The 17,697-nt window shown below is 34.1% G+C and overlaps 1 protein-coding gene across 3 annotated transcripts in view; it reads right to left on the reverse strand.

Annotated features, from left to right (window-relative positions):
* The window catches only part of Cdh18 (cadherin 18, type 2), a 224,413-nt gene extending 210,878 nt beyond the window's left edge, over positions 1-13,535 (reverse strand). For 2 of the 3 annotated variants that reach the window (XM_013013850.1, XM_013013852.1), the window contains exon 1: positions 13,050-13,535. In XM_013013850.1, the coding sequence (XP_012869304.1) occupies positions 13,050-13,277 (228 nt within the window). In that variant the 5' untranslated portion in view covers positions 13,278-13,535. The remainder of the gene's footprint in view (positions 1-13,049) is intronic. The other variant, XM_013013851.1, reaches the window with a different exon arrangement.
* Between the last annotated feature and the right edge of the window lie 4,162 nt (positions 13,536-17,697).

Raw genomic sequence — 17,697 nt, forward strand, 5'->3', positions numbered from 1 at the left:
ATTCTAACTTTCCTGGAGCAAATTGTCTATCACAGTCTGTAATATATAACAGTGTTCACATGTTATACACCATACATGTGATCAGCAGCATGGGGATATTTAGTAGTGGTTCAACCAGATGAGCAGGAGTTCTTTGTTTCTTAAGTCCTGTTAGTTTTGTCGTATCACCTAATATTTTGGATTTATCATCCACTTATCAGGGAAACCATGTACCGTTTGTCTCTTCGCTCTTGGCTTAACTCGCTCAACATGATTCCTTCTAGCTCCATCCATTTCCCTGCAAATGCCATTATTTTCTGACTGTATTTTTCTAAGACAAAGAATGAGACACAGGACAGGAGGGGAGGCAAAGGTCAGGGGAGGGGAGTGGACAGTAAGAGGGGAGGAGAAGAGAGGAGGGCATAGTGGGAGGTGGAGGGAAGGGAAGAGGAAGAGCTGAGAGGAGAAAGAATACTAAGGAAGAAAGGAGAGGAGGGCAGGAGAGGCAGGGGGAGGAGGAGAGAAAAGGAGACAAGAGAAGAGAGGGATATTTTGGAAAAAATATATGAGAAAAAAGAAGAGCAGCATATAAACAATAGAACAGAGGATATATAGAGTGCTGAGAAAATAAATAGTTAAATATGATATGAGAGTGGAGGGATTATTAGGAATCGAGAAAGGGAGTGAGGTGAGAATATAACCATATAAGCTTACATACATGTACTAAGATGACAAACTGAAACACGCTGTTGTGTAGATAGAATTATTGAAACCAGAATCAAAATTTCATATATTCTTTTTAATACAAAGTGAAGTAGGAGGATATTTTAAAAATTGCTCAGCAATTTGCAAGGGTTTATCAAGGCAGAAAACTCTGGAATCTACATAAATCCCTTTTTGATGTGAGTCCCATTGTAACTCTTATCTAGTCTAGATTTGCCTATAAAAAATAGAGAAAATGTAATATCTATTCCCCTCCACAATTTCAACATATACTAAGTTTCAAAGCACAGAGCAAAAACAAGCGGCCGCCTCCCACAGCTGCCTGCCCATCACGCTCCTCCTCCACAAAAGAAAATATTTGCATTTGCTTGATTCTGTACTAATAATTGATGTGCAATAACATATTATGTTGTCCTTCTCCATGTAGATGTTTGTAAACATAGGAATAAAATTTAAAACTTCCCATAGTCAATTGGATTCACTACCACAATCATAACAGGGTTCAAAGAGCAAGAATAACAATGATAGCCCTCCATTAAGAAGAAAATACTGCTGCATAAACCTTTAAATTAAATCAGTTACAAGAGGGAAATGTAATTCCAAGCAACATATATATATGTCTTCTTAGAATATTTCCTTTATGTTTAGTATTCTTTTACTTTAATTAAAATATTTTATGCTGCCTTGGAGAATATAAATGTGTTTAATACTTCTCATAATTTTGATATAACAGTAGGAAGAACCAGTGCATGTGCAGTACCTAATGAACTGAATACACAACTGCCAAAAGCAGACAAGATGCTCTGGGATAAGTGTATGAATCATTATTTTCTGTGTATGTATGTAAATACATACACATACACAATATATGATATTATATTTCATTGTATGTATGTGTTATCTAAAAATTAAAACCATTTCTCCAAAATCATTTAGTGAATGGCAGTTGTCTCGAATTTTCTTGTTTCTATTTGCCTTAAAATAAGGTAAATTTTCTATAGTATGCCTCAGAAACATAGTGAATGAAATAAGCCAAATATTTTAACTTCCCTAGGCAGCCAGTGATGCTAAGCTTATATGGGTATATATGCATACAATACAGGTGTGTATAGATATCTATCTTAATTTTATATACTAGCTACCCTGAAGATTTGCATTAAAAATTCTATCTCTAACTCAATTATAGATCCTTCAGGATGAAACTTTTAGGCTTCCCTTCTAGAAGCAGCCAGGAATTCTAGCAGTCTCTGACTTAGGCTGGCCCAGCACACATTCTTTTCTAGAGTTTTGACACTTGAACAAATAGAATGTCTAGATGAAGATTATAGATTGTTATTGCTGTTTATTGTTTTGGAAATAGCTGTTGTTTGTATAAACCCAGAGACAAATGTGACAATTGCAAACACATCTGACTCTCTGTTCACTGGAATATCAACTGAGCTGTATTTATAATTGCCAGTTTCTTGTGGTTCTTTTATTTTAACCCTCAACTCATAACCCTCAACTCACTGGCCTTTCTGCCAATTGTGAAATTATTCAATATTCATCCTTAATGTATTTTCAGTTACTTTTTTTCTTTTTTTGTTGCTTTAATTATTAAGTATTGCTTCAGTTACGGTCAGGTGATTAACTAAGCCTTGACTTGGAACACAAGATCTCAAAAACAACCTCACACATACAGATTAATGTGAACAAGGGGCTGGGAAGGTGGCTCAGTGGTAGAGCGTTGCCTTGCATGCCTGAGGCCCTGGGTTCGATTCCTCAGCACCACATAAGCAAAAAGAAAAAGGCAGGAAGTGGTGCTATAGCTCAAGTGGTAGAGCACTAGCCTTGAGCTGAAGAGCTGAGGGACAGCGCCGAGGCCCAGAGTTCAGGCCCCACGACCAGACCAAAAGAAACAAAAAACAAAAACAAAAACAAAAACAAACTAATGTGAACAAGAACAATGTATATTATTAGAACCCAGGAAAAAAGTGTCAATATTGACTTTTGCAGTTTATACATTCATTGAATATTAGAATTAGTCCATGAATGAATTAGGCAATGGATCTATACTCTATAAAGTTATTTCATATGTCTCAGAGTTCAAACAGTTTTTATGACTCACACTTCTATTTAGGTTTTCCAAATATTGTGAGGTTTTCATCCCTTATAAATCTAAATAGGCAATGTCCAATTTGTTGCCTGTATCCACAAGTGACTATTAAAATGTACATTAATAACCCATTAGCCTTCAATTTGTTAGTTGCTTTAGTTACATTTCAGATTTTCAGCAGCTATGGTTATTAATTATCATAATGGATAACATAAAACGACCACCAATGCAGAAAGTTTGTTGAGTAGCACTAACTTAAACTTATTTTTATTAATTCTACCACTTCAAATAATTCATACATCCAAGATTTTGGTTACTGACACATTATGACTCTTAACATTATGACTCTAGCATCGTCCAATAAGATTTAGAGGAAGTATGTGTCCATAATGTATTACATTTGTCTCAATTTATGCTTTATTTCTTACTTTAGATAATGGATGCAGAGTATTTTATACCCTAAGACTCTCACAGAGAGAGAAGCTACTACCCAGATATGAGAGGATTTACAACTATATGTCACTTAAAATCTCCCAATTCCTTGTTTCAAATAATGAAATTGTTTTATAATGGCTCTTAAAAACTCTTAACTAAAGATTCTTGTGAGTAGAACTTCATATATGTGTGATTTCATTGTTTTTAGCTTTAGGGAACTTATTAAAATCTGAAACTCATATCTATGATTGTTCAACCCTGGAAGTCTATGCTACTCTTCAGGCCTGCAAGGTAATACATTTCTTCCCATTTATTATTATTATTATTATCATTATTATTATTTTTGGTCGGTCGTGGGGCATGAACTCTGGGCCTGAGCATTGTCCCTCAGCTCTTCAGCTCAAGGCCAGCGCTCAACCGCTTGAGCCACAATGCCACTTCCGGCTTTCTAGTGGTTTATTGGATATAAGAGTCTCATGGGCTTTCCTGCCTGGGCTGGCTTTGAACCTTGATCCTCGGATCTCAGCCTCCTGAGTAGCTAGGATTACAGGCGTGAGCCACCGGCGCCCGGCTTATTATTATTATTTTTAATTTTTTGTCAGTTGTGGTGCTTGAACTTTAGACCTGGGCACTGTCCCTAAGCTCTTCAACTCAAGGTAAGCACTTTACTATCTGAGCCACTGCCACGTGCTTTATTTGGGTGGTTAACTGGAGATAAGGGAAAAACAAAGGAGGAGGCAACAATGCTTGATAAGAAATGTACTCATTACCTTGCTCATGGAATTGTAACCCCTCTGTACGGTATTTTCACGATAAAAAAATTGGAAAAAACTTTAAGAAAATAATCTTGGCAATATGATTCTTATGTATTTTTCTCACTTAAGTATCAGATTTTTTTGTACACTTCTTCCTCCTTGAGATTCCTTCTTTGTCTACTGATATTTTAGTGCCTCTCCAGAACTTTAACCTAAAACTCACAAAGTATCCCTTGTTTTCTAATTTCCCTTAATCCTCGTATTTCTCAGAATCCAGTTCTGAGTGAGAAATTCATATATTTTCTCTCAAAGCTTATTGGTTGCTTCAGTCACCCAATCAAGACAAGTTTCCCCATGGTTGTTCTTTAGCAGGCACCTCCTGCTTAGATTTTAAAGTTTTGCATCATCCTTTAGTGCCAGCTTGCATGCCCACAGACCACCCTGGAAGCAGCACTCCACATCTGCTTTCATTCTTGATGAGTTTGGTTTTGTTTTGCTTCAATTACTTAAACTCTGACTTAATTACAGACAGTTAGGTAATAAACTAAGCTATGACTTGGGACACAGAAACTAATGCTTAACACCAAAAGCAAACAATATGAGCAAGAATAATGTACATTATTTGAATACAAGAAAAATGCCAACATCAATTTCTCTTCCTCAAAGACTTTAATATTTGCAATAAGTCCAAATCCTTTTTTAGTTTACATCACAACTAATCTTGAATTTTCAGCAGTGTGGATGTGTGTGTAATAATTACATCCCTTAATATTGCAACTTTGTTCAATACGATACCCAGCAAAATGAGCAATAGTTTTGAAGAAATGAATATGCTATATATATTTACACATATACATACACACATATATACATATATATCACTTTGTCAAATAAAAACAAGGGTAATTACACAATATTTCCAAACAATGCAAACTATAGAGCATAATTAAATTAGTATATGTTTAATTTATATTTCCTTTGTTTTTATTTGTAATATAAAAAAGATCTCATCACATAGTGTTCTATAAAGTATATGATAAACTTAAAAATAATGTGTATGGGGGCTAGGAAGGTGGCTCAGTGGTAGAGCGCTTGCCTTGCATGCATGAGGCCCTGGGTTCGATTCCTCAGCACCACATAAACAAAAAGAAAAAAGCCAGAAGTGGTGCTGTGGCTCAAGTGGTAGAATGCTAGCCTTGAGCTGAAGAGCTGAGGGACAGCGCCCAGGCCCAGAGTTCAGGCCCCAAGACTGGACCCAACAAAAAAATAATAATAATGTGTATGAAGAATTATAAGAAATAATGGAGAGCAGGAACTGAAGATATTTCAATCTGTGATTTCTATGGATGTTTGATTTCTTACTGAAACATAATAAAACTGAAGTCCTCTATGGTTCACTATAAGACTTCATGTTTTTATTTAATATGGAGTCCAGTGCAATTGCATACTAAATTAATTAATTAATTAATTGAATAAAAGTCTACTGATATTAAGAGAATAATGTAATACCCATGATTAAATCTTCATTTGAGAACACATATCTATAGCTAGGGTAAAGCAACAATGATTTTGAAATATGTTTTATGTTATTTTTGATTTTCAACTTTACATTGGCATGAAAGTATTGAAGTTAAAGAAAGTTAAAGCACACTGCTCTTTTATGCAGAAGGAATACTAAAAGTATTATCTAATTCAGATCTTGCTTTTGTACAATGACAAACCTCAGGCAATTTATGAGCATAAAAATCAGATAAATCTGGAAAAGACATTTCTGTTACTATGACTATAAAAAGTTATGTATACATTAACATTCAGAATAGATTATAAGTAAGCTAAAAGCAATGGCAGACAATTATCTGCCAGAGGATGAAGGAAAAGAGACACTGTGACAGAGAATCATTCCTCAGGAGCAGCCTGAACCCAGTACTTCTAGGGAAAATACACTAGACACAGACCCTGAGGCAAAATTTGTTCCTTCATCACCTGAAAATTAGAAACTATTGAGACTCTGGACTTAAACACCTCATGAATTTATTTTTCTTACTCTTGTTCTATACATAGTGGTTACAATAAAATTAAAACAAATGAAAACAAAACAAAACAAAAATAAAGTCCCTTGTGAAGGATCACCTTGATAAACACACAAACATACAGGACAGCTGGGGAAGAAGGTAGTAATAATTATAGATATTACACAGTATGAATACATTGGTATGTGGTGTATGCATTGCATATATCATGTTGCACTGAAAGACCTCAAAATCTATTGACATTATACAATAAGGAAATAAACTAATGCAGATAGTTATTAAATAATTCAAATAAAAGTTCATTTTTTCTGAGAATTTAATTAATCTTAATGAAACTCTATCTTATTTTTTTAAAGCTTCTAAAGATAGGGTGGTAATGTCTCATGCCTACAATCTTAGCTATTCAGGAGGCTGAGGGATGAAGGTTATGGTTTGATTTGCACCAGCTCAGGCAGAAAAGTCTGTGAAACTAATTTTTTTTAGTTCTATTGTAAATGTATGAAGGGGCTACAGATCCACAAGTCCATGATGAGTACATTTCATTTTTAACAGTGTAATCGCTTCCTCATTTTCTCCTTCCCCGGCCAATTCTCCTCCTCCCGACTTATAAAATTAGTTTCCAACATAGTATCTAGGAAGTATCACTGTTGCATTTGTTTGTCCTTTGTCCCATTGTTTCTGTGATTCCCTTTCTCTTCCCCAAATCTGATAAACTTATATACAAAACAAAAGGTATAGAAATGTTAAAGAAAAACAAACAAAACAAAACCAAAACCAGTGACCACAGGGATTAAAGAAAAAAAGGAATAAAAGAAAGAAAAAACTACAAAAAACCTACAACAAAAACACACAAAACCTTTTCTTTCCATTTCTTTGAGGTCTTTTCGATAAGCATCATTTTGTATGCACATGTGCACATAACTATTGAACTAATTTGAACTAGTTTGCTTCTCTATATGAAACCAACCCAGATGCTCCTCAGTAGATGAATAAATGAAGAAAATGTGTTATATACATATCTATGTATATATATACATATATATATATATATATATATATATATATAAATTCTATTCTTCCATCAGAAAGAATAAGACTGCCCCATTTGCAAGGAAATAGAAAGACTTAGAAAAAATTATACTAAGTGAAGTAAGCCAGACCCAGAAACATAGGTCCTATGGTTTCCCTTATTTGCAATAATTAGTATATGTCTAAGATAATCTTAGCAGATGAGCATGACAACTCAATAGCTATGTACATATGACCATATAAGATGATTCTAAGTGGAAAAGAACTCCAAGACATGGACACAATATATTTTTGTTGTTGTTGTTTAATGTACTATGTGATTTCTTGTTTCTTTTGTATGTTCTTCCCTCTATGGTATATCCACTGTTGTCACTGCATTTGATTTTGGTACCCTGACATTGTATATATGTTTATTTGAATTAGGGAAGGGAGGGTAACAACAGAATGGCGAGTCAAAGCACAAGAAGTGAACCAATGCAAATGAGATACTTACAAAACCATATGGTGGAAACGATGTGTTAAACTTGGGTGGGGGAGTTGAGGGGTAAGGAAGGGGCATTAATTTTGACAAGAAATATACTAATTACCTTACTTATGTAACTGTAACTCCTCTGTACACCACCTTGACAATAAAAAAAGAATATCCTAGACATATTCTAGCTATTATAGATGAGGAAACCCAGGCAGCATATGTTTCTTTGGGTCTGGGTTATTTCACTTAATATAAGTTGTTCCAAGTCTTTCCATTTCTTTACAAATGAGGCACTGCCATTCTTTGCTATGGAAGAAGAATATATTTCCACATCTTCTTGATCTACTCATCTACGAAGGCCTCATATCTAAAATATACTTGGAGCTCAAAAGATTAGACCCCAAAAGGAAAATTCTCAATGAAACAACAACACTATGAATAAATGGGCTAAAGACTTGAAGAGGAAATAAGAATGACCAAAAGATAAGTGAAGAAACTCAACATCTCTGGCCCTATATGCAATGCCAATCAAGACAACATTGAGATTCCACCTCACCCAGTTAGAGTGGCCATTATCAAGATAACTAACAATAACTGATGCTGTCAAGGATGTGGTCAAAAGAGACCACTACTGCACTGTTGCTGAGGAATGTACATTTGTTTAACAACTCTGGGAAACAGTATGGAGGTTCCTCAAAAGTCTAAACACAGAGCTCCCCTCGAAAACAGCAATCAGTGGCATTTACCCAAATGACCACAAACAAGGTTGCCTTAAGCTACCAGCACAACCATGTTCATTGCAGCATTATTTAATCACAGGTAATATATGAAGGCTCTGAAAATTTTATCTCCAATTTACCACTAAAATGTCATGTGGGCCTGTGTTTCAAATGGCAGAATACTAGCCTTCAGTCAAAAAGGTAAAGAACAATGTGCAAGCCCTGAGTTCAAGCTCTAGGGCTAGCACCAAAGAAAAGAAAAGAAAAAGCTTCTAAGTCATTTCACAGTAATATACAGTGCAATATATATCAAAGCAAACTTGTTTCTTTTTCCCCCATTTGCTTACATCTCTGGATCTAACCAAATATATTTATATAGGACTATGGGAAACATTCTATATCCACATTAACATTGATTCATAATGGAGTTCACATGAAACCATGTTATCATGTTTTCATTTCTATAAAATGTTTTATTATATCATTCCAAATTCAAGGGAGTTATGATAAAAATTTGCATAAAATTATTATCTTGACAATGTAAATTCCTTTATGTGAAAGTTAATTTTTTTCTGAGTAGCTGAATTCCCAATGTTTTACATAATCTATTTCCTCTATTGCCTGTAAATTACAGAGTTAATTTGGAAATATGGTACATAATATTAAGAGAGACTTAACAGTTTTCTTAGAAGTAAAGAAAATATAGAAAAATTACAGTAATCACAGTAATGAGGGAGAATTTTATGCTCTATGTACTAGAAAATGATTTCATTTAAACTATAGGAAGAAATCTTAAGTCGTGTTCTTTGATAATGCCATAACAAATAGCAGAAACAGAAAGAAGTTATTTTTTGCATTTCTGAGCATCACTGCTTCCTTTTAAGTGAGGAATTCAGAAACATGAATTCTAATTTCCTGAAGCTGACAGAATTCCTTCTTTCTCAACTGTGTATTTGTTGCTGTTGTTGCTTAATAAATTAAATTGGTAACAATTATTTTCACTCTACACTCAGCAAACACATTCCAGGGAAATGTAGGCAGAGAAAAGGATGAAAGCATATAGGCCTAATATTCTTCATTGGTGCACACAAAATCTCTGCAATGCATCTAGGAGAAAATCCTAAATGTTATATCTGGTTATTTCATAAATACAGAAAAGAGAACACAGTAATATCATTCATTTGTTTATTCTGATGAAACATTTCTAAGTCAAATTAAATTATAAGGTCAGCCAAAAGTCTATGGTAAAATCACAAACAGACTATTTTAGTTTAAAGTATACTTTATGGTCTCCTGTCTCCTAGGTATAATTTTTATATCTGCTCCCTTTTATTGTTAAATCATACAATATAATCTAGGACACATAAAAGTGTCCTGGAATATACCATAAAATAAAATGTTGGAGAAGCTAAACAAGTCACCTATGATGCATTTATGGAACAAAATGTCTAAGTGAGCAAAAATATAACAATTGAAAGGTTGATAATAGGTGAAGTATCTTATGCATAGAGACACCTGTTTCAGATTATTATGATTAAGGCTCAAAACACTGTGTAATTGCGACTGCACATGTATGATATGTTCTACTGCTAAATATAGGAATAACGCCTTCAATTCTTCTTTTGACCTCTAACATGTTTACACTAACTTATGCCTTCTAATCTAAGAATTCTTTTACAATATTGCTTTTTATTGAATAGTTGTTATTTTCAAATTTCTACTGCCAGTAATTTGGAAATTAAATGCTCTCAAATTTAAGAATTCAAATCAAACAAAAATAGATTTCAAATATACAGCTTTAAAAACGTTGACTTAATATATTAAATGCACAAATTTGTATTAGACAAAACATTACTTGCAAGGTCAAATGCAGAAAGTGACTTTCAAATATGCTGATTAAGAATTAGCATATGTAAAGAACCACTAGTAAAATAACTAATAAAATAAAATGAAGCCAACAATTAAACTATATTTTCTCAAAATAAGAAAAGATTGTCTTTTCACTCAGAATAAAGAAATGCAACTTAAAAATACACAAGGATGCCATCATGTTTCTAAACTTGAACTTTCCTCAACAAATCTACCAGTATTCTATGGAAATGGCCCTTTGTCCTTATTATTGATGAAAGTGTAAAATACTGCAATATCTAAGGGAGGGGAGTCTAGGGATTTCTACCAAAATTCCAGATATTTATCTGTGGATCAGAAGCTTATTTTGGAGCAATATATCTGTATACATGATAAACACAGTGTACAAGTTTTTCTTTTAAACATTACATCAATTTTAACTTCAGGAGAAAGATAGGTACATCTCTGAAGATAGAAAAGATAACCCAAACCTTTCTTTTCAATGAAGGCACTGATTGACTACAGAACATTTGTTTTAATCAGTTCAAATATTTGTCACGACCATTGATATGGCTATCCATCTTCATAGCTATGGTACTTTTTCTGCATTTAATCTTTACTAAGAAGTGTAATAGAGGTGACATAGATCAAGATGCACTATGCACATAAAATTCTTTGTTAAATTACAAAAAAATAAAAAAAAATTGATACCTAAACTGAAATTAAGATGAGTAAAGGAAGGGGTGGGTTGGGAGGGTGTGAGAATGTTGAGAAGGGTGATATTCATCAGGATGATCTCTATTCATAAACTGCTCTGGTGAATTGCAAAATCATTTGCAGAACTACTTAAAGATAATAAATAAAATCAATAAATAAAAGAAATGAGGTAGAATCCAAGTGTTTAAAGATGAAAGTGTCAGCCTGGTGCCTGGAGCAAATGCCTAACATCCTGGCTCTTAAGGAGAGTGAGATCTGAGATTGAGGTTGAAAACCAATTGAGGCAAAAAAAAATTCAGTAAGAAGTTTATGTCCAATTAATTAGCTACTAAAAAGCCAGAAGTAGAGCTGTTGCTCAAGTGATAGAGTACTACCCTTGAGCAAAAAATGTTCATGCCCAGGACCTGAATTTAAACCGCAGGTCTGGTACACAAACACAGAAAAAAGGTAAGCACTCAGAACCTGTTTCTGAGACAATTATTATACTTATTCTGGGAATAAGTATTCTATGTATGACCAGAGCTGAATATTTTCAGGTTTGTGGGCTTTGCAAATCCTTAGTTCTGTCACAGTGGCATGAAAAATAGTCATAGGAAAATTACAAGTAAGTGACTATACTTTTGCTTAAAAAATGCAAATTATATTTATCGGTATTTCAGTTTTATAGACAATCACATTGTCTAGAAGGGGACCCATTATTTGCAATATGGACAGACTTCAGTACTATAAACTAGGGCCAGATGAAGCAGTTCTCAACCATAAGCTCATTTTCACCCAAATACCAAAAAATTGAATTCTACAAAAATTCTGATTAAGTTTTTATCTTTAGTTAAAATAGGTATGTTTATAGGAGATAGGAAGTTTTCTGAATTTTTTCTATTTCTCATATTTTTTTAATTTACTGAGCTAAATTAAAATGAAAATAAATATGTGCAATTAAATATTTTAATCAAATAGTTTTGGTTTATCTCCAAAGAACCATTATCTTTGTTAGTTTTTTTATTTTATTTGTTTTTCCTTTTCAATAATTAACATGATTACAGTGAAGGATTCTGAAGTTCAAAACCAAATAATTTCTCAGTCAATCCCTTTAACTTTAATTTCTATGTTTTTACATATTGAATGGAACACATTACAGAGGAAAGGGTGTACAGTAAAGGTGAGTTCTTTTTCTCATCCCTGTAGGCAAACAAAAGAGAAACACAGACCTTTGACTGTGTTCTCTAATTGGACTGCAAGGCTTCTGTCTTGTGTGGGAAGTGCGGCTGCTGCCCAGCTCCTTGCTGGACTGGAGCTGGACAGATGGCTTGTGCCTGGCTCTGCCTACATACTAAGGAAACACTATGCTTGGATGGATAGAGTACTTCTCGCATTTTTTCCTTTTTTTTTTTTTAGTAATGGCAATAAAATGAAAATAAACAATGAGGGAGATGGAAGCCACGGAGGCTGCAGTCACAGTGATTTCATTGTGAGGCTCAATGTTTTTCCCATAAGTATGAAGCAAACCTACAGTTCAGCTGTTCCAAGACCAGTAATTAAACAGAATGGAGTGGAACCATGTTAGAAGAGAAGCTCTCTTCAAGAGCTGAGAGGACACAAGGGTCAGCCATCCCACTGGATTTCCTTAAGATAAGCTTGACCATTCTCTTTTCCTGTTTGGATAGTTAAGAAAAAGGCAACTGATCTGAAATTATTGATCACTTATCAAATCTTTTCTTTTGAGAGGTTGTCAAGATATATAAGTCTGATGTGGAATGCCACTACATTTATAACAAGAGAGCAATTATTTTGTGGAAATTAATTCAGAGATTGGAAAAATATCCATTTGTTTTAAAAGCTGATTTGCAAACACACCTCTAATTGATAGATAGATAGATTTGATGATATAGATGATATGGATACTGATTATATAGATATAGATATATGTATGTATAAATGTATGCATATAATGACATCATAGATTTTTTTACCTCAATTTGGATCACCAAGAAATTGAATGTCATAAACAGTAATATGAGAGTGGACATTCAAATGTACCTCCAAGATAATACAGATAAAATGGTATGATATCATGTATGCCCCATAGTCTTCCCAGTCTATTATAAAAGAGAAAATGGTAATATGTTGCTAAAAGAAATCAGTTCATTGCATTCCAACTTCAACCGCATCCTATATAACATGGCAAGAGAGGGTATCCAAGCAAACGGAACCAAATGGAAACAAAATTACACAGAGAGACAAACTTACCTTTCCAACATATTGAGGATCTGGTCCCATATGTTCTTCTAAAACAAAGAACTGATTCCAAACCCATCCCCTCTTGGGACGATGGTGGACTTCTGTTTCGCCTTCAATGTGTTTGGTCTGGTTTCTGGTCACTTTGATGGAGCTGTGGTGAGAAGTTCCATAACACCTCTGCACAAAACAGAGACACACTAGGACTGGACAGATGCAAGATGTGCTCGTAATTTTCATTTTAAGATAGCTTTCCAGTTCACCGCGTCCTTCTTTCCTTGTCAGCTACAAATGCTTAGTGAGCATTCAAGAGAGGAGCCACAGCATCTTTGGGAAGGACAGTCCAAAGTAAATCGTTTTGTATGTCCATGATTTAACTGCCCATCGGGGAAAGGTCAGATTATATTTACATCCTGAAGCACTTTGAGAAACAGAGCTGCAGAGTTTCCTGATTCCAGTACTTTACAGCAGATGAATCCAAGTGATCATTTTCTACCTGATGGAAAGGGAGAAAATTGAATACATTATAAAGAATATTAAACTTAACTATTTGCTCTAAATGCAAATCATAATATTTTCCAGTGTGAGGCTGATAGGAAAAAAAATACATTCTTTCAGAAATGTCATTAATACATATGAAAATATTTTACAGTACTTCCTCCTTGTACTCTCAACTAAATACATATATGCATACATCCATTCATATTTACAGTCTGATTTTTTATGATGTGGTAAAAGTAAAAGCTTTCCATGCTTTGGTATTATGTCACCGTAATTTGACTATATGTAATTCTAGCAGTTATGTAAAGGAAGAAGTAAAGGAGTTAGAAATGATGGCTAAGAACTGTAACATTAGCTACTTGAGAGGTAGAGAGCCAAGGATTGTAGTTTGAGACCATTCCTGGCACTTTCCTCTCTAATCTATGAGGAAGCACAGTGGATGCGTACAGTGAGGTCCACCTGACATTTCCATGACACAGGGGAGGACAGGTAGAAAGATCACAGTCTAAACCCAGCTGATCATAAAACTAAAACATGCCTTGAAAATGATGACTGGAAAAATTATTTGGCACAATGGCTCCAGTGATAGAGCATTTGCCTAGCAAGCATGATTCCCAGACTTCAGCCCAAACCAACTTATCTCCAACACAGATTGCATGGTTTCTCTCATTTGTGAGGGCTAGAAAATGCCCATAAAACTATAACTGAACACACTGGGTGGTAAGCAAGTGTTTATAAATGAATCAATTGATTCCATTGAGAGTCCAAATAGCATAATTCTTCAGAAAGATTAAGTTGCAGCCCAACAACATAAGCATCAAGAAATGGGTATTGGCAGGAGAGGAGGTGAGGTCAGAAGAAGTGGGTAGAAGAATAAACACCTGAATGAGAGGTTGGCAGGGAAAGAGTAGTCATGAATACAGTCATTGTGTACACCACACAATTAAGGAAATAAAGTAAGGAATGGGCCAAAAGAGGGTGAATATTGAGGAGTGACACAGGCTAAGTCCATTTTATACATAAACTTCATTATTAAATGACAAAAATGCGTAAATATCCTATAAAATTAAGAAAAGTGAGGGAAGGAGTAAATTAGAAGGTTTGGGTAAGAATGTTGAAAACAATGCGTGATCAATATGCACTGCATTGGTTCAATGGCACCTCCTGTACAACTACTTAAAGATAATGGAAATAGTTTTAAAAGAAACAGCAAAGGAATTAATTATGATTGCGCTCTTGCTTTCAAGTGGCACAGAAATGTCAGATCTTCACACATCTTCAAAATCTTCAAATTTCCCCTCCTCCTCCCCAAAAAGGAAAGGAAAAAGAAAAGAATAAAGGAAAGTGATAGTGGCATAAGTGACAAAAGTTAAAAAAATAAAAAAGCTTTGAGTTTTAGATCAGAAATGCTGAAATCTGACTTAGATTTTGTGCAATTGAATAATAATTAAAATTGAGCAACATTTAGTATAAACAAGTAGTAATTATTTTTGTATTATTAACTCATTTAAAGCAATTTTTATAGCTTTGCTTAAATTGTATTTTCATTATATATATATATATATATATATATATAGTTCAAAATATGGCATTTCATGTGATAAAGTATTGGATGCAGAATTAGCCTTGAGCTGAAGAGCTAAGGGACGGTAGCCAGGTCCAGAACAAGGTAGGTGGACTTGGAAGAATAATTGATAGTATACTAATAGAGAGCAGCATTCTTTCTGCTATTTATTAAAGATAGTTTATATAATTAAGAATAGAAATCTCCAATGACATCTTCTCTATAAAAAAAGAGAAGTAATAATCCTCAGTCAATGACTCATCCTTAAGATCATCTTAATATTAGAATAATATGGCAATCATAACATTCAAGTATTTCAATATTTTATAAAAGTACAGAAATGGTTTTAACTGAACTTAAAATGGTTCAAAATTATTTCTCACATACATACAAAGCAATACCATTCATATTCATTCCAACCAGGTTATAGGCACTGGAATCACCTGATTTTTTCAAGTTCAACATACATATTCACAGAGACTACATATCATAACTGCTTTCAATTTATTTTCCAGTAGACATAACAACACTTTGTTTGCATGATTTTATCTTGATGTTTGTTTTCTCTTGCCAGTATATCCTAAATTTTCAAGCCAGGAATTAAAAAAAATAAAATTTAATTTAGCCTTTCTTCTTAGAATCCAAGCTGTTGACTATGAAGAAGGTGTTGTTATCTTAATATTGAGCACCATTTAGTGTGATTTTTTTCAAATTGAATTAACATTTTGTCCTTGATGCTAATTTATTGAACAAAGCATAATTCATGAGTGAAAGGCTCCGAAAATTAAATTTAGAATGCATTGTACATAATCAGAAAGAGACTTTTCTTCAACATGTTGCTCTTATGTGTCATGCTCAAACAACATAAATCAATGTTAAACTATATATGAATAATTGATCTACCTACTATTAGGACAATTATGTCTGTGAATGGGTGTCATCACTGTGCTTCAAAAAATAGTTTCATTTACTAAGACAGATGTATAAACATAACTTCCTCTTTGGCTTCTAGAATACTTTTCCCATAGTAGGAAAAATGGAAATGCCAACAATATTAAAATGAACATATGTGTCAGGTTCAGCATTGGTAACAGAATCCAACTGCTCAATGAAATGATGCAGGGATACTGGACTAACTTCACTAGTTCCTACATCTCTCTTAATCTGATCCTTAAGAATCCTCAGCAGTTTTTAAGTTGATGTTAGGTGAAATTAACCCCAAGATAAGTATTCAAATGTTTTTTTTCTTTCATGCGATTGTTTCTAACATATTTATAAGATGATTTCTTTGTTGCTTTGTATGTCCCTCCTCCGCGGTATAACCCCTGCTTTCACTGTATTTGATGTTGGTATAATTTGTGGAGGGGAAGGGATAAAACCAATCATTTAAATAGGGATACAGGTGGACCCATTGCAACAATGAGATGTACAAGTCATTATGTTGAAAAACGAACTTTACAACTTGGCGGGGGTAGGGAGGCAGGTGAGGGGTGGGAGATGGGAAGGGATAGGAAGGGGAAACAAAGGAGGAGGCAACAACGTAATTGTAACCCCTCTGTATGGTATTTTCACAGTAAAAAATTAAAAAAAAGAAATGTACTCATTATCTTGCCCATGTAATTATAACCCCTCTATATGGTATTTCCACAATTAAAAAAATCTTGGAATAAATATATTTGCAGACTCCATGGCCAATTTGATTTTTGGTGCTTCGAAGCAGAAAGTTCCTCTGATAAAAACATGACTATCATAATATTCCAAAAAGATAGTTTTCCAAAATTGAAGTATATAAATAATGTGTAACAGTGACTGCTTCCTTCTACCCAGTACTTAGTGACCCACCATTATTTCTGGAGATATATGTCTGGTGTGTAGAATTCACTTACTTTTACTAATAGTTTTTTTTTCACTAAATTAACTTTAAGATACATTAACCAACATTTTTAAAATTTATTTTTAATAAGTATATAATTTTCAAATTTTAAATGTATATGTATATGTATATAACTTTTGCTGGGTAACTCAATTGAATCAGTATTCATTAATAGCTTCTTGTATAGGCATTACTTTAAGATGTGAGGTTCTGGGTGTTGATTCATGCTTGTAATACTAGCTACTCAGGAAGCTTAGACATGCAGGATTGCAGTTCAAACCCAGCAAAGGCAGGAAAGTCTATGAGACACTTACTTCTCATCAAGTACTGAGAAACATTAAAAGCCAGAATTTTAGCTGTGGTTCAAGTGGTAGAGAACTAATCATGCACAAAAGAATCTCAAGAGCAGCAGCCAGGACCTGAGTGCAAGCCCAAAGACAGGCACCAAAAACTAAAGCTAAAATTTAAAAAAAAAAGAGAGAGAAGTGGAGAAATCCTAATCTTAACACAGAGTTTTCACACATTGACTCAGCAGTAGTATTACTTGCTCCTCTCATTGGCTCTGTTTAACCAACTTGTGTGTGTGTGTGTGTGTGTGTATGTGTGTGCTTGTTTCCAAGCTTGAACTCAGGGCCTGGTCACTGTCCTTTAACATTATTGCACAAGCCTGACACTCCAGTAAATGAGCTATTCCTCCACTGGAAGATTTGTGTTGTTTAATT

Source organism: Dipodomys ordii, unplaced genomic scaffold (assembly GCF_000151885.1).
Source record: "Dipodomys ordii isolate 6190 unplaced genomic scaffold, Dord_2.0 Scaffold21, whole genome shotgun sequence".
NCBI lineage: Eukaryota > Metazoa > Chordata > Mammalia > Rodentia > Heteromyidae > Dipodomys > Dipodomys ordii.